The sequence below is a fragment of the Xyrauchen texanus genome, chromosome 13 (genome assembly GCF_025860055.1).
Source record: "Xyrauchen texanus isolate HMW12.3.18 chromosome 13, RBS_HiC_50CHRs, whole genome shotgun sequence".
Classification (NCBI taxonomy): Eukaryota; Metazoa; Chordata; class Actinopteri; order Cypriniformes; family Catostomidae; genus Xyrauchen; species Xyrauchen texanus.
The window spans coordinates 24,635,451-24,663,222 of record NC_068288.1 but is presented as its reverse complement, the minus strand read 5'-3'; the positions used below and the strand labels follow the sequence as shown (position 1 = coordinate 24,663,222).

General features: G+C 41.5%; 1 protein-coding gene across 2 annotated transcripts; it reads right to left on the bottom strand.

Annotated features, from left to right (window-relative positions):
* Positions 1 to 210: 210 nt before the first annotated feature.
* LOC127654187 (leucine rich adaptor protein 1-like) lies at positions 211 to 24,501 on the bottom strand. 2 transcript variants are annotated; one of them, XM_052141255.1, is made up of 4 exons: positions 24,237 to 24,501; positions 23,742 to 23,975; positions 3,367 to 4,086; positions 211 to 3,333 (listed from the first exon to the last, which is right to left on the bottom strand). In XM_052141255.1, the coding sequence occupies exons 2-4, from the start codon at positions 23,937 to 23,939 to the stop codon at positions 3,268 to 3,270; spliced, it is 984 nt and encodes a 327-aa protein (XP_051997215.1). In that variant the 5' UTR covers positions 23,940 to 23,975; positions 24,237 to 24,501; the 3' UTR covers positions 211 to 3,267. The 2 variants fall into 2 exon arrangements, with proteins under 2 accessions (XP_051997215.1, XP_051997214.1); XM_052141254.1 differs by having other exon boundaries at positions 211 to 4,086.
* Positions 24,502 to 27,772: the final 3,271 nt, after the last annotated feature.

The window sequence follows — 27,772 nt, the reverse complement described above, 5'->3', positions numbered from 1 at the left end:
TGTTTTAATGTTTCATTCTGGCATCTTATACAGTGTTTTTTTTACTCTCATACAATATTTATTCATAATTATTCAGGAAGGTGCCATAATCTCAAATGAGTCTCATTTGATCACATTCAAGCTTTACTACTGACTTATTTAGAGGTGTTTATTTTTGTGTAATGTCTAAAATATCCAATATTATACAATCATTCTTCTTTGCATCTTTATTTTTATTTCATCCTTCATCCAATATTTCATTTCAGTCCTTCTTGATTACCCTCACACATCACAATATCTTCCCCTATTCCTGCCATAATCCACTTTACTGTAGCCCCTTGGAATTGGACAGTCTATATTGCTCTATTGGATTCTGACCAAACAGCTGAGCAACACACAAAGTTACATATATATATTCAGTAGTCATGGAAACCCTTTTCCAAGAGGCACAGAGACATTATTAACTAAGAGTGGGTGTTTGTGAGATGAAGAGAGGGCCTGATCTGAGCTTACTGTAGTTATAATACTGTCATCTTGTTCTGCAGAAAACAAAACAATGAATGCATAAATACTGCACACATTACTAAATACAAACTGAATACATGGTTTTCACGTTTAGAAATAAAATCCAACATTTTGTCATGTACCATGTTTTATTACATAACACTAAATGTTATATTAGTGAATACTGATAGTTCTGTAGCTAAGCTCAATTAGACCAAAAATATATTTCATAACAATGCAGTTCTCTTTGCATACAAAACAGGCAATGCAGGATTATATCCAGTGCTAACACCGTGACAAGCCAAACATTTACACCACATATAGAATTATATTAATTGGTAAGAGTTGGCCATTTCTGAGCAACTTTAAATTACAATTGCACTTTAAGTGCTAAAATAAATCTCCTCATTGTAAGGAAATGGCATCCTGCCACTTCCAAGACAACAGCATAATCACTGTTCTCCATGGAATTGGATTGTTTGAACATTACTACTTGTAACTGTGCAGTAAAATTAACAATATTTGACATTCACGTTCACAAAGTTTCTGGCATCGGCGATCAAAAGAACTAGTAAAAACAAGTACTCCAAAATCGTTGTTTATGCTCTAAACCTAACACCCAGTTTACCTGATTAAAAGATTTCAATTACAGCATTTTACTCATTGATTACATATTCATTCTGACAGACAAATAGTACAAGCAGCTTTCAAATAAACATTTTAGATATGGAGAAAATGTCATCAGAAAAGAGTAATCAGTCTGGTGCATGGAGAAGACAATGTATAGTTGAAGTAAAACCTGATGAAGGCTTGTGTGCTGAAATGCGTGGCTTTTTAGTCTAATAAATGTATCCTGTATAATTAATTGTCAAAGGCAACTCAAGGGTGTTGCTTATTCTGGACACTGCCTTTTGTAACAGGGTCACATTGTAACAGATGGGAACATGCTTGGTATTCAGAATTAATTTGTGACATTAAAATGTTAACTCAAAAGAGTGCACTATAGGGAGATTTAAGACTTTGGTAGTAAATTAAGTATGATTTAAATATTTCCTCCTGTTTGATTTCCTATTGTTTTTCATTATTGTAATCACCAGAAAGGTCAGACAAAATGGTCATCCACAGCATAAAAAACATCTATTTCATTGTGATTTTGTAAAAAATATGTGGTTTCAACCTCTTGGTTTGTGTTAGCTAAACAAACTTTGGTCCACTCGGAAATATTAAGGAAATGATCAATGTTCTTTTCAATTGTAAGCACTGGTGCATTATGTAGACATGAGCAAATAACAGACTAAGGGGCTGTTCAAACAGAATGTGTGATTGCGTCAGTTGTGTCATTACTCACTGTTTTTGCAGTGTTTTCCGCATAAATGTTGAGGTTTTAAGATGTTGTGTCGCGTTAAAAGAACTTTTAAAAACATTTAAAATTTTACAAATTAGTCCCGAGGCACCTGCATTGTGTTCCATTTATTGCTTTTATTTTATTTATTTTTTAAAGCAAGAACGCATTTGGTCTGAACGGCCCACTAGAATACATGATTCGTCATCTTCTTAACTTTTTTCTGAGGACTGATTGCTTCTGAGGACTGTTTTATAGTTCTCTTTAAGAGATGAACTCTCTGACAGGCCTTAAAATAGAAAACAGCAACAACATATGCTTAGAGAGTAAGTTTAGAGCAATTATATAATTTAAGGGATATAAGTAACTGACTTGCACAGTAATAAAACAATTGAAGAAGATGACTCTTGTTAATAAATAGTTGTGCTGAAATTCTGGAAATAGATGCCACTTAAGAAAAGATTATGATTTGCATATAAAACCGACATTTGAAACATGCATCCTTTAACATCTACATAACCTATAATATAATTCAAGGTGAAATGTGTCATTTCTGGGCCACCAAACGTCACCAAACAGAACTGCAAAAACATTTTTGTTTACAAACACTTGGACAGAGTACAAATAGACCTGGCCCAAACTCACACTATTGGTTGAGACAATGTTGCAATGTAGGGCTAGTCGGGATGCTCAAATAAACAGAGCAATGTTTCAACAGAACCAGAGAGCAACAATATTTACACTTTTTGGGGGAATTAAATGTGCTGTAAGCTATTTTTTCATGGAAAGATATGCAAAAATGTTCCTACACCGTAAGATATCTCACCTGATAGCACTAGAGTCTGTAAACAGCAAATAAAAATGTGTCCCTGGGCCACAGACAATGATGCTTTTGACCTGTCAATCATTTTGAACGTTCTCATAGTATTGTAGTTGCAGCAAATTATTGAGGCTTACTGACATTTTTAAGCCATGTTGTTCATAACAGTCGTCTGTTGAGGGCGCTATTTTGCTGCGGTTGTTTTAAACATCCATTTCTGCACAATATTGGTCTCATTAAAGCTCATTTGTTATCTTTGGAGTGCTGGGTTTTGGAAAGAGGGGGCATGGCTCAGCAACAGCTCAGTCTCAAGGAAGTAGAATGGATGAAATCGCTTACAGGACCTTTAACCGATGAATTGCTTATAGTTATCTCTACATATTAAGCGAGGAGAAGAAAAAGTATTTTAACACTGAGAAAAATAAACACCATGTATAATTCAGGGTTTTCAAACTTTGACCCACACAGATCAGGCGCTTAACCTCTGACATTTTAAGATCTATTTTGAGAGGTTGTCCTCAAATAAATCTGACATCAATGTTTGCAAACAAAAGCTCAGTGGAGACTAGAGAAACAGACCAGTCTCTGATCAACACCTTTGGCTTGATAATAATCTACATTATCACAAAAATGTCACATCATCCTGTGACTGAACCCAGCGCCAGTGTGCGTCATACTCTAGTTGAACCTTGCTATTCATTTTGCAGGCCTCTAGCTCAACTTTGCCATTCATTTTGCAGGCCTCTAGCTCAACTTTGCCATTCATTTTGCAGGCCTCTAGCTCAACTTTGCCATTCATTTTGCAGGCCTCCAGCTCAAGTTTGCCATTCTTATGTGTTTTCACTTTAGGGCTCAAACTCGTCCCAAGCTTCTCAGTCAGACAGGCCCTGGATAAGTCTGAGCCAACCATTTGCTTCACTGCTTTATCAAGGATTCCTTTGGTCTTGGAGGGCTGTGCCTGATTCGAGTCATAGTTGACTGAAGGTTGTGGCCTCCCTGTCTCAGAAACCGCTTTACTCCAAATCTGAGCTTCTTCCTTAGGAGTCTCAGACTTGACTTGTGGATATCTGGTTGCAGATGCGGTGGCACTGCTTATCCCTCCTCCAGTACATCTGGAGCCCTCCGTACCCATAGAGGCAGGACAGAGAATAGAATCAGTCCCACTGGAGGGGCAGTACTCATCCAGGTCATCAGCTAATGTGTCCAAGTAGCTGCCGATGGAAATGTTGTCAAGCTTGTCATGGGGATCTTGCAGGCTGCTCCAGCTGCCCCTCCAGGAGGTGTCAGGACCATCCCCTAAGCTGTACTGGCTGCTGGTCAGACTGCTGCAGTGGCTGGTGAGCATTCCACGATCTTCCAGGAGCCATTTGACTGCCTCAATTCCCTCATGCAAGGCTAGCAACTGGTTCAAGATCTTGACATCTGCTGCTCGTAGATGAGCCTGGGCACAGGAGATAAGATGGAAATAAAGGGTGTTGATTTTTCAGTAACTATGATTATAGTTATAACAATTCAAAACACACCCTTTTAACACCTTTGTGTGCTCATTTTTTAAAATACTTTGATGGATGTGTTTTATGATAATAGCTATCAATAAGATTGTAGTACTCTCAGCTCCATTTAACACATTGTACCATGTTTAAATCTATTCAACAGATTTCTGCAGATTTAGCACTGAAGATCAGCACAGAAAATGTGAAAGAAAAGTCAGTAGATTCTATCTTGGCCTGCTCTTCCAACTCTTCTGAAGGCAAAATAGGTTTTGGTGAAAAACAAGCTAAAATGTAGGTTATTTGTTGTGAAATTCAGGACCCCGGTTTTGAACCCCCAGGACCCCAGAAAATATTGAGTGAAACCCAAAAAGTGTTGTTTTTACTTTTACTTTTCACTCAATATTTTCTGGGGTTCAAAAGCCTGACTGGATTCTTGTTGCTGTCTGCAGAGCCGGAGGTCCATTAACGTAAATGCTGTTGAGATTTATAGATCTTCTGGCAACATCCATTTCCCAAGTGAAACTCTCATCTGCTCTTCCTAATTCCCACAGCAAATGGGCTAAGCAGTTTTCTTCATCTGACACATCTAAGTATGCTGTTCAATGCTTATAAATTTTGCTAATGCTGTAACTAAGTTGTGGGAATAGTATATAAATAAACTTATCATGGCATATGTACTCTCCCAAGTGCATCAGACTGCATAAATGAATATTGCCAAGACAACTAAAAAAGCATGTCCAAATTCAAGCTTCAAGTTTCCATAATTAATCTATAATAATGAACAATTCCATACTAATGTTAAGTTCTCATCAGTCATCTAGAGTATATGTTTATGGAACAAGGAATCTTGAAAGTGTACATCCATTTTTACTCAAATAAATCCTCCCTTACCAGGTTCCACTTGGGTCCCCTAAGGCCAAATCAATAAAGAGTCTAAATGGATGTTATTGATTATTTAGTGTCTTTAATGAAGCAATGCATTATTATTTAATAAAGAAATGCTTTAGATCCCTTCCTTCTGTTCTTTTGGAATGGATTTTAATTTTATTACTTGTATCCGTCAAGATGTGAGGGAAGTTATCGTCAATTTCATAAGATGTCATAATGTTTCATTTGGCAGCAGTGAAGTATTTTCAGCAAGTTAGGGATTTACCAAATATGTAATATAATATACAAATTCCTGAACTCTGCTTGCTGATTGAGTAGCTCTCCCATAAAACTGTGCTCATGAACATTCTGTGCTTCGTCTGAAAGCCACTGTACTTTGGTTCCCACTAACTCTAATGGATACTGCCCTGTCTGCACCCAATGAGCTACAGTAACCAGGCATCTCTTAAAGTGCCATTCTTTTTTTACTTTCTTTCATTTTTAAAGACTGAAATGAATAATATTCAGGAAGAAATAATTTCACAAAACAGCTCTTTGACTTTTGATTATGACTAATGCATGAACTTGAGTGTCTACATTCTTTTGAGGCGGCTGTTGCTCAGTTGGTAGAGCGGGTCGGCCTCTAATCGCAGGGTTGGTGGTGCGAATCCTGGTCCACATGCTGAACTGTCCTTGGGCAACACACTGAACCCCAAATTGCTCCCAATGGCAGGCTAGCACCTTGCATGGCAGCTCTTCTGCCATTCATGTGTGAATGGGTGAATGAGTCACAGTGTAAAGTGCTTTGAATACCGTTAAGGTTAAAAAGATGCTATATAAGTGCAGACCATTTACCAAAAATGGTACTTTATCAAACAGTATATTTTATAAGAAAGATTTTAGGTCAATGAGGGGTGGCAGTTGGGGGAATCATGGTACTGTTAATAGAATCGTTAACTAGAATCGAAATAAGAACCAGAATCATCCTTTAATGTGCTGGATCCCAATAAACTCAGGACCAGCAGAATGATATACATCAGTTTAAATGCAAAGGGCCTGTCATAAATGGACAGTGTGCTCTTACCCTATACAATCAGGCTTGCTGTGTAACATAAATGCACTAGAGGACTGCTGACGTCAACCACACTAATTAGAGTACAAAAAACAACAGAGAACATTCTGAGAGCATGGGAGACAAAAGGAACAAATGAGGTAGAGAGATGGGGGAGGGGGGAATAGAGACAAATTTAGAAAGCAAAAACAAACAAGCATTAGAGAGTATATAAAATAAGACTTTGTACAGTAAATAAAGAAAGATGCAAACAGTACATTTAAAAGACAAGAGGGATCAAGAGAACCGACTCCAACAATTTAGCTCTTATTTTGGTTTAACCTCATCACTCCATCTCAGTCTCCGCTGCTGAGACTAATGAACACACTCGTAAATATTCTCCTTGTCTCTGATGTGGTGAGCAATGATCCTTGCCCAACTCAACTGCCTGTCTGCATCATTATATCTATATCAGGCAATTCCAGGAATAAAGGTACAGCGCCAGTAATTTTGGATACTAGAATATTAACCCTCTAGTGCAGGAATTATTAAATCACAAAGGAAAAATCTGTTTGAAAACAAGAGTTTGCATCACAAAAATGTATAATTCCTGTTGAATTTATGTTGTCATAAATAAGAAAGACAATGGCTGCATCAGCAATTGCATCCTTGCCTAAAATAGTATGCCAAAAGTAGTTTGTCAATGGAGCGGGGAGTCAGAATCCTCAATATCCAATAAACAGTTGGTGGAAAATACCTGCATTTGCCGAGATTCTGAAGTGTGCCTCCACTGAACCCTATACTATCCCATAAATACACTAGAGCTGCTGAGAAGTCACATTCAAAACGCACACAGAGAACCGCAAGTTAGGCTGCTCTTTTCAACTGTTAGTGCTATATGAAAATTGTTCCTTGTGGTTAAATTGTACTTGCATCTTTACTGTTATTGTTACTACATCATATATTCTGGTCACGGGACAAAGTCCACATTCCCAGATCAATTATGTCCAGGAATGTATTCATACTACTCACCTGCAAAAGAACATAATTTTTAAGTGCCAAGTATGCTCTTCATCTAATACAGTACATCCTCTGACAGTACGTGACTTTCGACGTAGCCAAATAAAGAGGAAAGTAATTTAGACTTTAAGGGTCAAAGGTCAACTGTTTTGATTGGAAACAAATGGCAAATTCCAATCGAAAGTGATCGTCCCAATGCTCTAATCACTCAGAAGGACAGAACTCTTAATGTGGGAGCATGGCATTACTATATGAATGTATCCTACACAAACAGTCTTCTATATGAAAAAAAATCTTACTTTTGTTTGGAACGACCCTTCGCATGGCATCCCCTTCTCGCAGTGCCCTTCAAGAGGACCCCACGATGAATAGTTAAAAATGGCTTTTGCAAATCTGCCCATTGTAGTGAACATACATCAGAGGTTTTAGCACTGTTTAAGTTCAAACATTCATTGAGAAATTTAGCTGAAGCAACTGTCTAGAAGCCACATTATTTTTCTAAAGAGGTTCAAATAACAAAGATATCATTAAAAGGAATCAATCGCAATGTCACTAATACTGCAATCATCTTTTTAAAAGAGCTTGACTGTCCTTCCATAGCTTCCATCTCAGTTCCAGACTTAATGCCACAGTGACCCACAAACTCTCCTTAGGGAGAGCATTCCACAGTGTCTGAGGTTCACACTGGAGATGGCTCTTTATTCTCACAGCCAGAAGAATTCCAGTTTCCCATTCCTCAAAACCATAGCTCATACGTCTAGTGTTCTAATCCATGGAATTCTGGAAAGCTAATTTTCCATGCTGTGATGTCCTGCTCTGTTAAGTAGCACACAACACCACGTGTCATGTGTAAATGAGTATGCATTTTACAAACAGATTGCCACTTTTATGTATCATGGTTTAGTGAACAATTTGGGCTGGTGAGCTGTTTGGTCAGCTATAGTATGGAGAAATGTTCAGGTCACATAACCCCAAATCAAAAGACAGTACATATCAAATCAAAAGACAATATATGAAATCTAAATAATATATTATATGCAGTATATATTTTCTTTTGTTTTTATATGTATTGTCTTTTGATATATATATATATATATATAACTGTAATATAGTAATTAAATCATCCTGTCCAGAAGCAATTTTTATTCAAATCTGCATAAATTAAATTCAGTACAACTAATACTGAAATACTGTATACTCCCTATTATGCTTTATAATTTCTCATTTTACATTTTTTACTGTACTGAGATTTTTTTTTCCACATTACAGTAAGTTACTGAAAATTGGGAGGAGACACTTCAAATGTGCTTAATAGTCACGAAAATAATGTCACAATGCAAAGGCTTAATTTTGTTATGCAAAATATACTTCAATTTTTTCTGTTTCTTTTGTGGTGAAATAAGACTCAGACATTTTTTTACAGTTTTCACAAGATTTACTCATTTACAGACCACAATACTATCACAATATACAATATATAATAACACATTTTTTCGGTTTTGGCTTACTGTGCTTTGAACAAAGCCCTTCAAAGATGAGGAGGCTTCCAAGCCTTCAGTCAGGTATGTGAACAATGTTGACATAGCCATTTTTGGCAACTGCAGTAACTGTCTATAAAATAAAGTCTTAAGCAGACAAACTCCCAGTCACTAAACAAACATCAAAGTCAAGATGCACATGTAGGTGTGTGATATGGGAAAACAAACCCATACAGACCTTATTCATATCAGAATAAGGTCTATATGAATAAAACTCACATTTACTCTCTTACTCCACTAAAGTAACAGCAGCTCTCTTTACACATCTCTCTGTTACACAGCAACATTGGCTTGAGAGGATTGAGAGGATCTCTAATTTTACAACACACTATGACACGTGTGCTCTGTCTCTATGCATTCCTTCTTACAGTTTTTTGGGATTGCTTACACACTAAAATTAAAAGTAGTACAGGTGAAACTCGAAAAATTAGAATATTGTACAAAAGTTCATTAATTTCAGTAATTCAACTTAAAAGGTGAAATGAATATATTATATAGACTCATTACAAGCAAAGTAAGATATTTCAAGCCTTTATTTGATATAATTTTGATGATTATGGCTTACAGCTTATGAAAACCCCAAATTCAGAATCTCAGAAAATTAGAATATTGTGAAAAGGTTCAGTATTGTAGGCTCAAAGTGTCACACTCTAATCAGCTAAACACCTGCAAAGGGTTCCTGAGCCTTTAAATGGTCTCTCAGTCTGGTTCAGTTGAATTCACAATCATGGGGAAGACTGCTGACCTGACAGTTGTGCAGAACATCATTGACGCCTCCACAAGGAGGGAAAGCCACAAAAGGTAATTGCAAAAGAAGTTGGATGTTCTCAAAGTGCTGTATCAAAGCACATTAATAGAAAGTTAAGTGGAAGGGAAAAGTGTGGAAGAAAAAGGTGCACAAGCAGCAGGGATGACCGTGAGCCTGGAGAGGATTGTCAGGAAAAGGCCATTCAAATGTGTGGGGAGCTTCACAAGGAGTGGACTGAGGCTGGAGTTACTGCATCAAGAGCCACCACACACAGACGGGTCCTGGACATGGGCTTCAAATGTCGTATTCCTCTTGTCAAGCCGCTCCTGAACAACAAACAACGCCAGAAGCGTCTTACCTGGGCTAAAGAAAAAAAGAACTGGTCTGTTGCTCAGTGGTCCAAAGTCCTCTTTTCTGATGAGAGCAAATTTTGCATCTCATTTGGAAACCAAGGTCCCAGAGTCTGGAGGAAGAATGGAGAGGCACACAATCCAAGATGCTTGAAGTCCAGTGTGAAGTTTCTACAGTCTGTGTTGGTTTGGGGAGCCATGTCATCGGCTGGTGTTGGTCCACTGTGCTTTATTATGTCCAGAGTCAACGCAGTTTTATGGAGATGCTGACTTCATTTTCCAGCAGGACTTGGCACCTGCCCACACTGCCAAAAGTACCAAAACCTGGTTCAATGACCATGGTATTACTGTGCTTGATTGGCCAGCAAACTCGCCTGACCTGAACCCCATAGAGAATCTATGGGGCATTGCCAAGAGAAAGATGAGAGACATGAGACCAAACAATGCAGAAGAGCTGAAGGCCGCTATTGAAGCATCTTGGTCTTCCATAACACCTCAGCAGTGCCACAGGCTGATAGCATCCATGCCACGCCGCATTGAGGCAGTAATTAATGCAAAAGGGGCCCAAACCAAGAACTGAGTACATATGCATGATTATACTTTTCAGAGGGCCGACATTTCTGTATTTAAAATCCTTTTTTTTATTGATTTCATGTAATATTCTAATTTTCTGAGATTCTGAATTTGGGGTTTTCATAAGCTGTAAGCCTTAATCATAAAAATTATATCAAATAAAGGCTTGAAATATCTTACTTTGCTTGTAATGAGTCTATATAATATATTAGTTTCACCTTTTAAGTTGAATTACTGAAATTAATGAACTTTTGCACGATATTCAAATTTTTCGAGTTTCACCTGTACACTATTAGCAAATCCTTACACTCAAGAAGCAAAACATCAGCCCATATTTGCACAACTATAAGCACATTGTCAACCTCACACTTGTTGCAAAACTCTACAAACAGTGATTTGCAAAACACTAAACACACTTAACATACATTACACACAAAAATCTATCATGAAGTCACTTCCTTGCAATACCAAAGCACTGACTGTCAAATTACCGCACCGTCCAACCAATTGGTTCAACACAGTCATCAGGTGTGCAAACACTTGTTTGCTTAATTGTAGACACACCAATCAGGTGTATAAGCACTATAAAAAGCAGCAGGTGAGTTCATCGGTCTTCAAGCACAATGGAAAGAGTCAGAGAAAGAGTAAGACGAGGAGGAGAACGAGGAGGAGAACGAGGAGGAGGACGAGGAGGAGGAGGAGGAGGAGGAAGGGGAGGAAGAGGAGGAAGAGGAATCAACAGAGGAGGAATCAACAGAGGAAGAGGAAGACGAGGAGGAGAATGAGGAGGAGGACAAGGAGGAGGAGGAGGAGGAAGGGGAGGAAGGGGAGGAAGAGGAGGAAGAGGAATCAACAGAGGAGGAATCAACAGAGGAAGAGGAAGAGATGGAGGCCATGCTGGAGGTAGAGGTAGAGGTAGAGGAAGAGGAAGAGGAAGAGGAAGAGGAAGACAAGAAGGTGCTCAAAGAGGACCGAATCTGAGAAATGCGATCCGCGAAACACTGGTTGACCACGTTGTCAACCACAGCCTGACGCTGAGGGAGGCTGGACTGCGAGTACAGCCAAATCTAAGCCGATACACAGTGGCAAGTGTGATAAGAACATTTCGACTGGAAAATAGGTATTGTAAAAATATCATCATATCAAAAACATCTGCACGGTTTCAGTAACTGCTTACAGTACTGTATTCTATGCACTATCAGCACTTATGTTACCTTTTCCTGTGAAATTACTGTACTATTGTATACTGTTTTTTTTTTTTTCTACATAGGATTGAGGGTCAGGAACGACAAGGGGGAAGGCCTCTTATGTTCACAGAACAGCAAGAGAGGGAGATAGTAAACATGGTTTTGGCCAACAATGCTATAACACTCAATCAGCTCCAAGCTAACACTGTCAATAACCACGGCAGTTTCAATGATATCCATCAGGTCTCAACATCAACACTGGCACGCATCCTAAAAAAAAAACATATTCAAATGAAGCAAATTTATCGAGTGCCTTTCGAGCGCAATTCCGAAAGGGTGAAACGACTGCGGCATGATTATGCAGAGATATGTATTCACTTTAGCAGTGTGATCTTGCATACTGTCTCATAATCTTTTACTGTACTGTAATATGTATACTAGATCTACACTGAACTACACAATTTTGCCTGACACTGTTCTTCAGAGAGTTTTACGAATGGATGGAGAGGAGATCCAGCATGAGTTCATTTACGTAGATGAGGCTGGGTTCAACCTGACGGGAACACGAAGGAGGGGAAGAAACATCATTGGCCACAGGGCTATAGTCAATGTCCCAGGGCAATGTGGGGGTAATATAACACTCTGTGCAGCCATTACACAGAATGGGGTCCTCCACCGCCATGCCCATATGGGCCCTTACATCACAGCACTCATACTTACATTCTTGGACCAATTGCACAACATAACAGCAGCAAATCAAATCGATCATATGCAATACATTGTTGTCTGGGACAATGTGTCTTTCCACCACTCTGCTCTGGTTGAGAACTGGTTTCAGCAACATCCACATTTCACCGTCCTATATCTTCCACCATACTCTCCATTCCTCAACCCTATAGAAGAGTTTTTCTCGGCATGGCGGTGGAAGGTATATGATCTCCGACTCCAGGCTGAGGTACCCCTCATCCAAGCCATGGAGGAGGCCTGTGACCAGATGGAGGTAGCAGCAATGCAAGGATGGATTCGTCATTCAAGACGTTTCTTTCCAAGGTGTCTTGCTAATGACAACATTGCCTGCGATGTTGATGAAATTCTCTGGCCAGATCCAGCTAGGCGAAGAGACAATGTCTAGTTTTTTTTTTTTTTTTTTTTTTACAGTTTTTTCTGAATGCTTAAGCGCTAATCGTGATTCTTGTAGCACAATTTCTAAAACTATTAATACGTATAGCAAAACCACTCACTGAGTATGCAAAACTAAAAGCACAAACACTGCTTTGCACTCAGTTTGCAATTTTGTAACACACACTTTGCAAAACTGTAGGGACAATTCACTGCACAACACTCTTTTTGCAGAACTTTAAACACAACTCACTGCTTACACTCAATTACCAAATTTCCAACACACTCCTAGCAAAATTATACACATGTATGGCTATCATTAACACTATTTTGCCAACTGTCTGGCACACTTTCACATGTGAAAACTGTTTTAGATAATTAGTTCACTTTGCAATCAGCCTATAAGCACTATAAATAAGCCACAGGTAAGCTGTCTGTGTGGGGTACAATGGAAGGAGCAGTAAGAGTGAGAAGAGTGAGAATCAGAGGAGGCCGAGGAGGCCGAGGGAGAGGACGTGGAGGGGAAAGAGGAAGGGTAAGAAATAGAATAACTGATGACATCAGAGCTACAATAGTGGACCATGTCATCAACCATGGGATGACCCTGAGGGAAGCTGGCCAAGGGGTTCAGCCTAATTTGAGCCGCTACACTGTGGCAAGCATCATTAGGACATTTCGAAATAAGAATCGGTAAGTACTTTGTAGCACTGCCATACTCTAATGAGAAACACAACAGTACCATACATGCAAAAATACTGAAAATGTTACTTTACAGAATTGCTAGACGTCCAGATGTTGGGGCAGAGGAAGAATGTTCACTCCAGAGCAAGAGACCCATATAGTGAACATGGTGATTGCCAATAATGCAATAAGACTGCGTGAAATACAGCAGCGCATAATTGATAATGACACCATCTTTCAAAATATACACAGTGTAAGCATTTCTGCACTAAGTCGTGTACTTGCGTGCCACAGAATAAGAATTAAGCAAATTTACAGAGTTCCTTTCGAGAGAAACACAGAACGTGTAAAGCAACTGCGATATGACTATGTGCAGGTAAGCTATAGTGTCATTGGTTCTGAATTTGGAAGTGCATACTGTAGTGCTGTGCATGGGCCTGATGTGTTGCATTTGTTTTGTCTTGTCCAGAGAGTGATGGAACTAGAAGCAGATGCCATGGGACATGAGCTACTTTTTGTAGATGAGGCCGGTTTTAACCTCAGTAAAACCAGGAGACGTGGCAGGAACATTATTGGACACCGTGCCATCATCAATGTCCCAGGACAACGTGGTGGTAACATAACCATGTGTGCAGCTATAAGCCAAAATGGTGTTGTTCACCATGATGCAACCATAGGCCCATACAACACTGCACACATTATTGCATTCCTGGACACCTTGCATGACATGCTCACTGTTCAGTGACCAGAGCATACCCGATATGTCATCATATGGGACAATGTTAGTTTCCATAGGGCTGCTTTGGTCCGCAACTGGTTTACAGACCACCCATTCTTCATGGCACTCAACCTCCCTCCATACTCTCCATTCTTAAATCCCATCGAGGAGTTCTTCTCTGCCTGGCACTGGAAAGTGTACGACCGTCATCCTCATCAACAGGTAGCCCTTTTACTGGCAATGGAGGAGGCATGTGGAGATATTGACCAGGCATCATGTCAGGCCTGGATACGGCATTCAAGGAGATATTTTCCCCTGTGCCTTGGACTGGAGGATATCGCATGCGACGTGGACGAAATTTTGTGGCCGGACCCAGAAAGACGACATGATGTAGGCTGATTGTTTTTTTTTTTTGTGAAATTACTATTTTGTGTTCTGACTTTGTCTTGGTTTTGATGAGTGTGAATAAACACCAATACTTGAAGTTTGGATCCTTGTATGTTTACATGACACTATGACAAAAGTATGACCTCAAATTGACATCTGTACACAGAGAAAGCAAAAGCCAGATGTGTTTTGTATTCATACCATCAGTGTGTAGTTGGCACATTGTGTGCTTAGTAGATGATGGCTTGTGTTTACTGTTTGATACTGAAAACACCATTTTTACTGAAGGTGTGAAGAGTTAATCTAGCTGTGTTCGCTTTTGCAAGAGAACTACAATGTTTTGATAATTGGGTGAAAGGTTTTCTTATTTGTGTGTAGAGTTTTGCAAAAATAGCCAATAGTTACAAAAAATGTGCTTAAGCAATCAGAAAAAACTGTAAACAGTAAACTTGCATTACAATACGTAAAGTGACATTTTGTTACAGTATTCTGAATCTCCATGTCAACATTTTGGGCGTGTTGAGAAATAAATGAGTTTCTTCAGTCTGCAACATTGGTCTTGTGTAGTGTTTGGTGAATTTACATTATATTTGTACTTTGTTGATGGTAGCCTACTCTAATCATAGGGAAGTAGATGTGCTAAAAGTGTTTTAGGTTTATCACAGCAGAGTGTAACTCGTGCAAACAGAGTATAGTAATGTGAAACGTGTGTGTTTCATATGGTAACAAAGTGTGGTTTTTAAACAGAAGTGTATAGTTTTTACAAGAGTGTTTAATTATGCAAAGGATCTGTAGTGTTTTGCTAATTGGGTGTGTGGTTGTGCTAATTGCGTGTAGTGTTTTGAAAACACGGGCCCTGTTTTGAAAATCGTGCTTAAGCAATCCAAAAAAACTGTAACATCTATGAACTCCCACTAGCCCTTTTGCTTTCTCTGTTTCTCTTTCTTTTTCCCTACCTCTTTTCCCTCTCTATCAGACTGGAAGTGTCATCTCCCCTTTCTCCATCTGTCAGCACATCATCCCCTGCGTTTTCCATCTGTGTGTCAGGCAGGGAGAGAGAAAGCTGCATTCACCAGCAGCCAAGATGCTGAAAGTCATTGAGGACACCCCTCTCTCGTTCTTTCTTCAAGCAGATCACAGGTGGCATAAATAAAAAGCTGTTTGTTGGATTAGTGGAAATGTATTTCCAGTGTTTTAAAGCCATTTGTAATTTCTAAAGTCATTTGCAAGATTTTATTTGGAAATCTATGCAATTTGTGTTTTGTAATGATTAATGTGCATTTACCCACCGTGTGTGTGTGTGTGTGTGTGTGTGTGTGTGTGTGTGTGCGTGTGTGCGTGTGTGTGTGTTGACTGCACTTACTGCACTATAGTGCATTGACAGTATGCTTGCTTTAGCTTGTGACTAATTGGGAACATAATGAAATGACATTAGAACGAATCAGTTACCTAACGTAACCTCGGTTCTCTCTAGATGAGGGAACGAGTATTGCGTAAGCTAACTTACGCTACGTGAAAGATTAATCTTTTCTGAGATATTGAAGCCAAAAAATTATCCTTAATTTTGTATCATTTGTCAACGCAGTGCAGCAACTGCAGACCTTGAGCGGGCTAGCTAGCGAGCTCATTGGTTGCTCTGCGGCAACTGCTGCAGCCTATAGACGAACTTGGGCGAACTCGCATCCAATGAGAGGCGTCCGCGCGCTTACTGCATCAAAGCCTGCCAAAATGGGCGTGGCTAGAGTGCATATAAGTGTAGTTCGTAGGCTGGAACCCTGGTTTTCATTGAATGAAGCGGAAGTCGCTCGTGGCGCGAGCACGGCCGGCTACGCAATACTCGTTCCCTCATCTAGAGAGAACCGAGGTTATGTTAGGCAACCGATTCGTTCTCTTACGAGAGGTTCTCTCGTATTGCGTAAGCTAGCTTACGCTACGGGAACCCATTGTCAACGCCGTGCAAGCCAGTGTGTGTGTAATACATAAGCACATAGTGGGAAGGGAACGACAGAGCGGCGGTGCCGGTCTGTGTGGAATGAGTCCCATCAGTGCAGCTCACCAGGGGAGCTGTAGCGTATTAAACCGCTAGTAGTTTTGCCTACAGGGCGGGCACTTCCAGATTGTAAAATCTGACAAAGGTGGAGGGGGAAGCCCAGCCCGCTGCCACACATATGTCGTGAATGGAAATCCCGCTGGACCATGCCCACGATGAGGCCATGCTTCTAGTGGAGTGAGCCCTAATGCCCAACGGGCATGGCAGGTCTTTTGATGCATATGCGGCAGCAATAGCGTCCACTATCCATCTAGACAGTGTCTGTTTCGAGGCGGCGAGACCTTTGGTGCGCCCGAATCGAAACGAAAAGCTGCTCAGAGCGCCTGAAAGAGGCGAGCGCGCAGTATACAATCTCAGTGCTCTGACTGGGCAAAGGAGATTGGCGTCGCGTCGCTATCGGATGCTGGCAGCGCAGATAGGGAAATGACCTGTGCTCTGAAAGGAGTACCGATCACCTTGGGAACATAGCCGTGTCTAGGCTTTAAAATGACCTTGGAGTCACTTGGTCCAAACTCAAGACACGCTGCGCTGACAGACAGCGCATGAAGGTTTCCCACACGTTTGACTGATGACAGGGCAGTCAGAAAAACGGTTTTGAGTGAAAGGTATTTCAAATCCACGGATTGAAGCGGTTCGAAAGGGGGGGCTTTCATAGTTTTGAGAACTATAGAAAGATCCCAGATAGGAACCGATGGGGGGCGCGGGGGGTTCATCCTTCTAGCTCCCTTGAGGAAGCAGATGACCAGCTCGTTTTTTTTCCCAGTGACTGGCCGTGCAGGGTTCAGCGAACGCGCGACGGCCGCCACATACACTTTGAGCGTGGATGGGGATCTGCCCTTATCCAGCAGCTCTTGTAAAAACATGAGCAGCGACGACACCCCACATGTCCGTGGGTCCAGGTCTCTGTCGGTGCACTATTTTGAAAACACAGACCATTTTGATGCATAGAGTCTTCTCGTGGAAGGGGCTCTAGCGTGTATGATGGTGTTTATTACCCCTTCTGGCAGAGCGACGGGTAATCGCTGATCACCCACGCTGCAGCCTCAGCTCTGGGTGGGGATGCCAGATCGCGCCACGAGCTTGAGAGAGGAGATCTGCTCTCACTGGGATGGGCCACGGCGCTGTCAGTGACAGCTGCGTAAGCTCCGGGAACCATGTCTGATTCTCCCAACGCTGGGCTATGAGGAGCACCGAGTGACGCTGCTTCCTGATCCTCTGCATTACCTGTGGCAATAGCGAGACGGGAGGGAAGGCGTAAAGTGGGTGGTTGGGCCAGTCCTGGGCCAGCGCGTCCTCGCTGAGTAAAATATTGGGCAGTGAGAGTTCTCTTCTGACGCAAAGAGGTCTATCTCTGCTCTGCCGAATGTGCGCCATAACTTCTGGACTGTTTGAGCGTGCAGGACCATTCCCCTGGAGGAATATTGTCTCTGGACAGTCTGTCTGGGCCGTCGTTCAGGAGGCCTGGCACGTGCGTCACCCTCAGCGAGCGCAGGTGGCACTGGGACCAACTCAGTATGCGTTTCATCAGATGGAAGAGGTTCCTGGATCTGACACCGCCCTGACGGTTTAGGTAGGATACCACAGATCTGTTGTCCGAACGGACCAGGACGTGGTGACCCTGAATGACCGGGAGAAAGCGCACATGCGCGTACTCGACCGCTATCATTTCCAGACAATTTATGTGAAGGAGCTTTTCCTGAACTGACCATAGGCCAAAAAACCGGAGAGCCCTCACAGACTGCGCCCCAACCCGTGTTGGACGCGTCTGTCGAGATGACGCGCGCGCCGTGTAGATAAGCGAGCCGTCATTGCCACGGAATCTAGTTCTATTCCAAGGAAGGAAATTGCCTGACTGGGCTGTAGTGAGCTCTTGGTCCAATTGACTGCAAGACCCAAACTGTTCAGATGGCTGAGGAGAACTGTTCTGTGAGACAGAAGCTCCGTATGTGACTGTGCCATAATCAGCCAGTCGTCCAAATAGTTCAGAATTCGCAAGCCCTGACTCCAGCAGGGGTGCGAAGCGCCGCATCCATGCACTTCGTGAGAGTACGGGTGCTAAAGACAGGCCGAACGGAAGGACGGTGTATTGATAAACCTGGCCGCCGGGCTAATCTCAAGAATGGCCTGTAACGGGATTTATCTGAATCTGAAAGTAGGCATCTTTCAGATCGAGAGAGATAAACCAGTCCCCTGGCGCGTAGCGCGAGGAGTTTCCTGATTGTAAGCATTTTGAACGGTCTTTTGCAAGCACCTTGTTCAAACCCCTGAGATCTAATATTGGTCTGAGGCCGCCGTCTTTCTTGGGGACAAGAATATAACAGCTGTAAAACCCCGACTCGCTCAGCTTAAGGCTGCACTTCTCTATGGCCCTTTTGCACAGAAGATTTGTTATTTCTGAACGAAGCATGCAGGCTGCTTCCGTGTTCACAATAGTTTCGAGCCGCCCTCTGAAGCGGGGAGGGCGGCGATCGAACTGTAGCAAATAGCCCTGTTTTATTGTGCTTAACACCCATTTGGATATCCCTGGGATAGCTTCCCATGCTTTGAAGCGTAACGCTAGAGGGTGAATGGCCAAATCGCCCTGATTGCCGCACACAGCGCGCTGAACAGAATGTGTGAGTGCGCTTACTGTGCTTATGCATGACTGCTCGCAGACAGCAGGGACAGGCTGTTCTGTGAGTGACTTCCCGATTGAGGTGAATGGGGAAAGAGTCACATCTGTTAAGTGATGCGTGAGCATAGTCATGGGCACGGGACTTACATACAGAGAAGTGTTTGCTGGCCGTGTGACAGAGCCGGCAGAGAATGGGCGCCACGACGGATTCGTGGGGCGCTTATTGACTCTAACACTCGAGCGGGCTGTGTCCGCTTTATGTGAGTGGGCTCTGATAGGAACATCGGAAGTGTAATGCTTGTGTGTAGGGGTGAACACTGGATTGTGGGCACATTTTCTACACATAAGGCATGTTTGCTCTTTACAAGATTTCTTGGGTCGCCGTGAAAACGGCGCTTGAGTGCAGGCAAGCCGGCAGTATCACCGGCTTGTTGGCTGCTGAATCCACCACTGTAGTAGCCTCGAGAGAGGGGACTGACAGGGGCTAAGCTTTGACGGTGGTCCGCCGCGGCGGACTGAGCCGCCGCTTTTTCAACAAGGCTAGGAGGACTTCGGTTGCTCAGGTTTCAGCGCAACCTTAGACTGAGGCCCGCGGGGGGCGGCGGTCTGCGGCGGCTGTCTGAGCGCGATCAAGGGTGGCCGCCCTGTCGACGCTGAGAAGTCTGACTTTGTTGAGCTGGGCGCTGTGAAGAGGCTCGTGCAGGAGGCTGGTCACGTGGGCGGCCTGCAGAGGAGCTAGCGCGACGTGGCAGGAAGAGGTTCATGGCTTGGGTGGCTTTCTGGACTTCTGAAAAGCGGTCAACAATGCCACTCATCGCGGAGCCGAAGAGACCGGTCGGAGAGAGCAGTGCGTTGAGGAACGTGGAGCGCTCTGCTTCTCCCATGTCAGCTAGCGTTAGCCACAGATGTCTCTCGGTCACAGTCAGCGAGGCCATGCACTTCCCTAGAGCTTGGGCTGCAGCTTTGGTGGCGCGAAGGGCGCAGGTCCGTCACGCTTCTTAGATCTGTAACAGCCTCTGGGTGCCTGCCTTTCTCATCCCACTCCCGAAGAAGGTCCGCTTGGAGGATCTGTAAGACGGCCATGGAGTGCAGAGCAGATGCGCTTGGCCGGGCGGCGGAATAGGCGCGCCAACATAGGCGGAAGTCGCTCTGCAGGCCTTAGACGGGAGCACTGGCTTAGACCGCCATCTCGCGGAGGGCGGGAAAAGGTGTGCTGCTACCGAATCCTTGACCGGGGGGATGGAGGAGTAGCCCTTGAGTGTGGAGTTCCGGCAGGAAGGGAGCGGCCCGGCCGCGGGTGTTGCGCGGCGACGGCTCTGAAGAAAGCAGCCATCGAAGTCTGTTGGGAGCCTGCTCAGGGGCGGTGACCACTCGAGCCCGAGGCGGTCGACGGCCTGTGTGAGGAGGCGTGTTAGTTCCCTTCGACCCGGCGCTGGTCCTGCTGGATTCCTGGGCCGAGGAGGAGGCGTGGAGCCTGACCACTCCTCGCTGTCCGAGCCATGATGGAACAGCCCTTATCCTCTGCCTCGTCCTCCGAGATGGCAGCAGTGCGGCCGCTGGGCGGCAACTGCGCGTCCCGGGGCGGGAGGGTGAGAGTGATGCTCGAGGGAGAGGCTCCGGCGAGGCAGTCGCTTCTATCACCGGTTCTGGCAGCCTTTGGGAGCGGGCGCTTTTCCTGCGCTGGCGGAACGGAAGGCGCGGCGGCTTCGGTTCTGAGCGCTTCGAGTCGAGCCCGCAGGGTCGACATCGGAAGCTCCTCGCAGAGGTCGCATCCGCCTTCAGCGAGGGTGAGCTCTGCATGCCCCAGTCCCAGGCAGAGAGCGCAGATGATGTGGCGGTCTCCGGTGCTGAGAGGGGCGCGGCATGAAGCGCAAGTGGTGCAAGGCATCTTAAAAAAGACGCTCGTTACTCTTTTGTGAAGTTCGTTAAGAACTAGCTTGCTCTAAAAAAGGATACGTCGCCGGATGGCGTAGCTCGCAGGATGGCTGAAGGTGGCGGAGACGGCCGGCTTCTTCGAGCGCTGTCCAAGCTTGCTAGATGCCCCTCGAACGGCGATGCGGCTTCCAGTTCAGAGATGCGAAGAGCTTCACTGAAGAGATGAAAATCAGGGTTCCAGCCTACGAACTACGCTTATATGCACTCTAGCCACGCCCATTTTGGCGGGCTTTGATGCAGTAAGCGCGCGGACACCTCTCATTGGACGCGAGTTCGCCCAAGTTCGTCTATAGGCTGCAGCAGTTGCCGCAGAGCAACCAATGAGCTCGCTAGCTAGCCCGCTCAAGGTCTGCAGTTGCTGCACTGCGTTGACAAATGATACAAAATTAAGGATAATTTTTTTGGCTTCAATATCTCAGAAAAGATGAATCTTTCCCGTAGCGTAAGCTAGCTTACGCAATACGAGAGAACCTCTCGTAAGAGAACAAAACATAATATTCAACATAAAATCAACTGTCTACACTAGAAGCAAGCGATGCAAGCGATACAATGTGACACAACAAAAGAAGATTGTAGAGCACCAGCAGTGTAGACAATTTTGTTGATTATAAGCATACTATATACTTGTCAAGATTCACTGTTGTCTGGCCTGTGTTTCTCCCCTGTCATCTGTTCCCGGACTACACTTATGTCACGATTCACTGTTGTCTGGCCAGTTTCACCCCTGTCATCTGTTACCGGACTACACGTCCCATAATTCCCTGCTCTCATCTCTGCCAGCTGTCCTTCATTGTCCTCACCTGTGTTTCATTTAGTCATTATCCTTTGTGTATTTAATAAAATGAACAAAGTACAGATTAATGGAGAAACACAGGCCAGACAACAGTGAATCGTGACAATACTATTGCTTGTTTCCAGTGATGATTCAGCAGCAATCATCAAGACGCCAAATTAAAGGGATAATTCACATAAAAAAATGTATTTTCTCATAATTTACTCACACTCATGCCATGCCTGATATGTATGAAGTTCTTCTGCTGAACACCAGTGGTGGAAAGAGTACACATTTTTTTTTTACTTAAGTAAAAGTACTCCTAATGAAGAAATTCACTTGAATACAAGTAGAAGTAATGAGAAATATTATGACTCAAGTAAAAGTAAATAAGTAGTTTGCCAAAAAATTCCATGTAATTATGTAACAGGCTACTTAATGATAATGATATTAAATAGTATATACACTTCCATTTTTAGAACACAATGACATTTTCACCAAGGATGTATTAAATTGATCAAAAATACTTCCAAAATCATTCATTGCAAATGATTATTACGGTTTGAATTAATTGTTTTAAGTGGTATTTATTAACTTTTTTCTTACAAAAAACACTAAAAATAAGCCACATCTGTTGTACCTCTCTGCTGTGCACAAATAAACAGCTTTTAGTCAGTGAGTTAAACAGTATGCCTGTTGAATTCTATTAATTTGTTAATGTTAGCAAATGTCTATCTGTGGATCTGACTGAATGTTTTTACTATGAGTGTGTTGTAACTTTAGCGTTTACTTTACTTAAAACACTACTATAAAACACTACTACCATCTTCATGACTGTTCTTTTCATCTGTTTGTAAGCATATGTGTTTTATTGTGCAGTGTATTTAACCAGCCGGTAACATAGCCGAAAGATTATGTATGTATAGGTCACTTCAGACTACAAGTCGCAGGACCTTTCAAATTATGAAAAAACCCAACTTATATTCCAAAAAATACTATAAATATTGATCTGTTTCACTTCTAAAGACATGGATTAAACCACTGGAGTTATATAGGCTACTTTTAAGCTGCCTTTGTGTACTTTGTTGAGCTTCAAAGTGCTGGCTACCATTCACTTGCATTGAAAAGACCAACAGAGCTGAAATATTTTTCTAAAAATCTTCATTTGTTTTCTGCAGAAGAAAGAAAGTCATACACATCTGGGAAAGCATGTGGGTGAGTAAATGACGAGAGAATTTTCATTTTTGGGTGAACTATTCCTTTAATAAACATATCTTCCTCAAATCAGAAATGGCAGCTGATAGTAGCATAAATCTTGACAGCTTTGAGCCCTTGTAAGAACTGACCCACTCAAAAGCACCATAGCAACAACATCAGGGTCCATTTCCTTAATGGCTCTGCATTCCACTGGGGAACAATCTAATTACCCTAACTAAAACAATTCTCCAGTCCACACAGTTGAGGGTGTACATGCCCTAAGAGCTTTAAGTTATTTGGTTTACAATATGAACAGTTGAAAACAGCAGCTTATTGAGGAAATTATGGAAATCGTGCCAATCCCCCACTTTAACCTCATTACAGATGTGTGGTTGCAAGCAACTGTAATTCAACATTTTAAAAAACATAAATATTCCTTGTTAGACATTTTTGGGCCTTGTTTCAATGCACATTTTACTATTTGGCAATGCTGTGAGAAATTCTTTAGCGTCTGGGTGATTTGGTTTGTGGAATTTGGGTTGGGAACTTGGGACCCTTCAAAATGAGAAAACAACAACAACAGGCTGCAGGCTTCTCCCTGCATGTTTATGAAAAGATGAATGCAGTCAGTATGTAAGTATGTATATATGTTTCTATAGATATGTGACAAACAATAACAATAAATTATAAATTTCATAGCCCTTCCCCCAAAATGTGTAATTACTAGTATTATTAGTATTATTCTAATTTATTTGAATAAAATATATCCTTTAAGAAATGGAGAATGGGGTCTTACCATCTCCAATTTAAGTTTTTGGATCTTCTCGTCCAGGCCCTTATTCTCTGTCTCAGTGCTCTCTGTCTGGTGATGATGAGAAATGATCTTGTGGTCCTCTCTCATCCACTTCAGGAGTCCCTCCGGTGTCTTCCTCCCCACTTTCACCTCCAGATCCTTTAAATCTGGCACTGATTCACTGGTATTGCTTTCCTCCATGATTTAAAAAAAAAAAAAGGCCTTTCCCAAAAGAAACTGTCAAAAAGACAGAAAAAGGGTAATGCTGTTTGATTTTTCCTGTGAATTGTAAAATAACCAGCACCTTGGCAAAGTAACAATTTGCCCACTGATATAGCCAGTATTATGCCTGAAAAGCACATGCAACATTTAATTGTTTGCATGCAGTATCAGTCATTCAGTATTGCTGAAATCCGCGCATGCATGAACAACGCACAAGAAAACACATAACAGCTGCGTCAACTGAGCTGAACGGCATCACACATGACAGTGACATACCTGATTAATATTCTAAACAGTCATACGGCAGTCCTCTTTTCCAAATGCGGTATATAACATCTCCTTAAGTGGGAAAAGCAGACCACCTGAGAATAATGCGAGTCTATTTGATGATTCGACCGCCCAAATGTATTCCATCTACACGCAGTTTCAACTCCTCGATTGTGCATGACAGTGTAAGGGTAAATAATAATGGATGAGACGCTCGGAGATGAAGTCAGGTCTGGACAGGAGCTGTGCTCATACTGATGTGGTTGAGTCTGGACTGAATTCCACCTGCATGACAGCGCGCGCTGAGAAAACACATCGCGGAGCTCAGAACTTCATTGCCGTAAATATTGTAGTAGACACGACCGTGTAAACTGAGAAATTATTAAATCCAACAAGTAGCACAATCATACTTTACATAACACTGTCAATATTTGCAACATATTACATTCTGATATGATTAACAAAGGACATAATTACAATAACAATGGGTTGTTATTAAGTTGCTTCACAACATTACCCAGAAATAGCCCATGATGCGAACCGCACCATTGAAATAACAATAGGCCTACTGAGATCAGTGTCTTCATCTCACGTGAGTGTGCATGATTTAAACATCCTTTTTCAATGTATTATCCGTTTCTTTAGGAGTAAAAGTTTTTGAATGGTCAAGAAATACCGAGCGCACTTTAAAACATCTTGTGTTCCGAATAACAATAATTATATAATCATCATCATCATCATCATCATAATTTTGAAAAAGTAATTTGATTTTGGTAAACTATGACGCTTCTGGGTTAACTTATGGGGGAAATATATGTAATGAACATGGGCATCCACACACACACACACACACACACACACACACACACACACACACACACACACACACACACACACACACACACACACACACACACACACACACACATCATTGTGGGGACTCTCCATAGACTTCCATGGATTTTATGGATTTTATACAAATCTAATGATAATTTATATCTCCTAACCCTATCCCTCACCGAAACCTTTTTACATTTTCAAAAAAACATTGTTTAGTCTGTTTAATAAGCCATTCCCCGTGGGGGCAGCTGGCTGGGCCCCAAAAGATAGGTGATCTCAGGTTTTACTATTCTTGTGGGGACATTTGGTCCCCACAATGTAGTATAAACATGCACACACACACACACACACACACACACACACACACTACCGGTCAAAAGTTTGGCAACACTTATTCTTTATTTTAAATAAGTCTGATTTAGAGAATTATTATTATTATTATTTTTCTCCACATATTTGAAAAATAGCAGTCATCATTACAATGGAATAACATAAATGGAACTATGGGAATTATGATGTGACTAAACAAAATCCATAAATATATCAAAACTATGTTATATTTTAGCATCTTCAAAGTGGCCACACTTTGCCTAGAATTTGCAAATATGTACTCTTGACATTTTCTCGACCAACTTCTTGAGGTATCACCCGGGATGCTTTTTAAATAGTATTGAAGGAGCTCCCATCTATGTTGGACACTTATTGGCTTTTCTTAATTATTCGGTCCAAGTCATCATTTCAAAAACTTTTTTTTTTAATTACATTTTCGTTTCATAATGAAATAAATTAATATGTTGGCACAATTATATTTTTGTCTAATTTCAAACATTTAAGCATATGCTTTCAGATCAAAAGATCACGAGAAACATTTCAGTCAAGTGTTTCAAATCTTTTAACTGGTAGTGTATATATAATTATTTTGAGAAGATGATGTTCAGACTGAAATTGTTCGGTTTAAATGTCGAATATCAACCGCCATTGTCTGCCAAGAACATTATGGACTGACATTTAATATTTTTCCACCCAAATCCTATCCATAATCTCGCCAAATGCATGTCAGAAAAGGATATGGTGAGTTGACACTGTTTTTCCATTCCAATAAAAAAAGTCATGCTGGTCTGTGCAGCATATTACCACATGGTTAATATTTATGATCTTTTCCTGTATTTAGTTACATAGAGAAATAAAATACTTTACAGGTTTAGACTAGAAGGATAAGTCCATATTCTACTGTGTCATACTTGTGTTTACCTGGGTCAAGACCAAGTAAAGTCAAGATGACATCATTGCACATCTGCTGGCTGCAAAATGAGGATCTCCCCACTGTTATATTCATCATGGACAAAAACAGAACAGGAGCATGAGGAGAACAAACTCACACAAAACAGACCCATCCCAGTTGCCATTTCAACGTTTATTCATGAGTGAATCAATATCATGGAATTTGCAATGTTGTTTCAACATCTTTTCAACATGGGTGAATTAAGGTCTAGCATCAACATTGAATGAAGTATTGATTTTGCAAACCGAATCAATGTTGAAATAACTTTGATTCAACGCCTTTTCAACATTGAAAAAACTATAGATTGAGTTTCCTTTTCACTCTGTACACAATTATGCATTCAATTATATTATAACCTAGTTTGAAATTGGATCAACATATGACAATACTGTCTGAATCAGTGATTTACTGTACATATTCCATGTTTTCAATGCAATTGTTGTACGTATGCAATTTGCTGTGCATAACTTGCGATACTCCCTATTCCATGTAGTACCTGTTTTATTCTAGGAAGAGGTTACTGCAGTAAGGCATTCCCAAAATGTTTTTGTTAGCCAAAGTATATGACTAGCATAGTCTCATGACAACTCATAATAATTCATACAACATGGCAAAATCTGAAGATATCATACATTTGGCTTGACTGAAAAGGTACAATTTCATGCCAACCAATCAACAAACAGAATAATAAATCAAAACAATACAGGCATGAACTTTTAGCTCACCTCCTATCCAACACTTTTTTTCAGAATAAAAACATCTGTGAACATATATGGTTACTCATTCCATATTTATTTATATGATACAAATGACTAATGTATCAATAATTTGGAATAGGCTTTCCATTTCTTGTTCCAACCCCAATGTTAATTTTTTTTCTGCTGTGGTACACACCATTCCTATTAAAATGATGTTTAGGTTTAGGGTTTGGATTAGGGGTTAAACTTTGGAAAAATTGTAATAACATCATTCATTGGTTTGTTTATTTATCTCTCTATTTGAGGAAAATTGTTAATTTATTTCTAAATTTCACCATTTCATACTTTTATTACGACTTCAAACAGAGTTGCTATTTTATGACCAAAATATTTACTTGAAGAACCCCCTGAGATTTTAAGTTTAAGATTATTGTTACCCTTTCAATAAATAGCAATAATGAATTTACAACAAATTTACAACCACGTTATCACAATTTATTTATATGATAAGTGTTTTTAGTGGGGTTTGTGTGTGTGTGTGTGTGTGTGTGTGTGTGTGTGTGTGTGTGTGTGTGTGTGTGTATGTGTTAATATTCAATTTAATTTGGCTGTGGCATTTCTGTCACAATCTTATGAACACCAGGTTGAGAAACACAGTATTAACAAATTACCTTTGTCATAATTTCTTTGGCAATTTCCCCCCTTTCTTTTCCTTTCTTTCCTTT

Bases quoted from the DNA above. Each gene is read 5' to 3' on its own strand.
- LOC127654187 (XM_052141254.1), bottom strand. From the start codon at position 23,939: ATGGAGGAAAGCAATACCAGTGAATCAGTGCCAGATTTAAAGGATCTG. The intron at 4,087-23,741 runs GTAAGACCCCAT...TCCTGTGCCCAG, and splicing joins AAAAACTTAAATTGGAGATG to GCTCATCTACGAGCAGCAGA.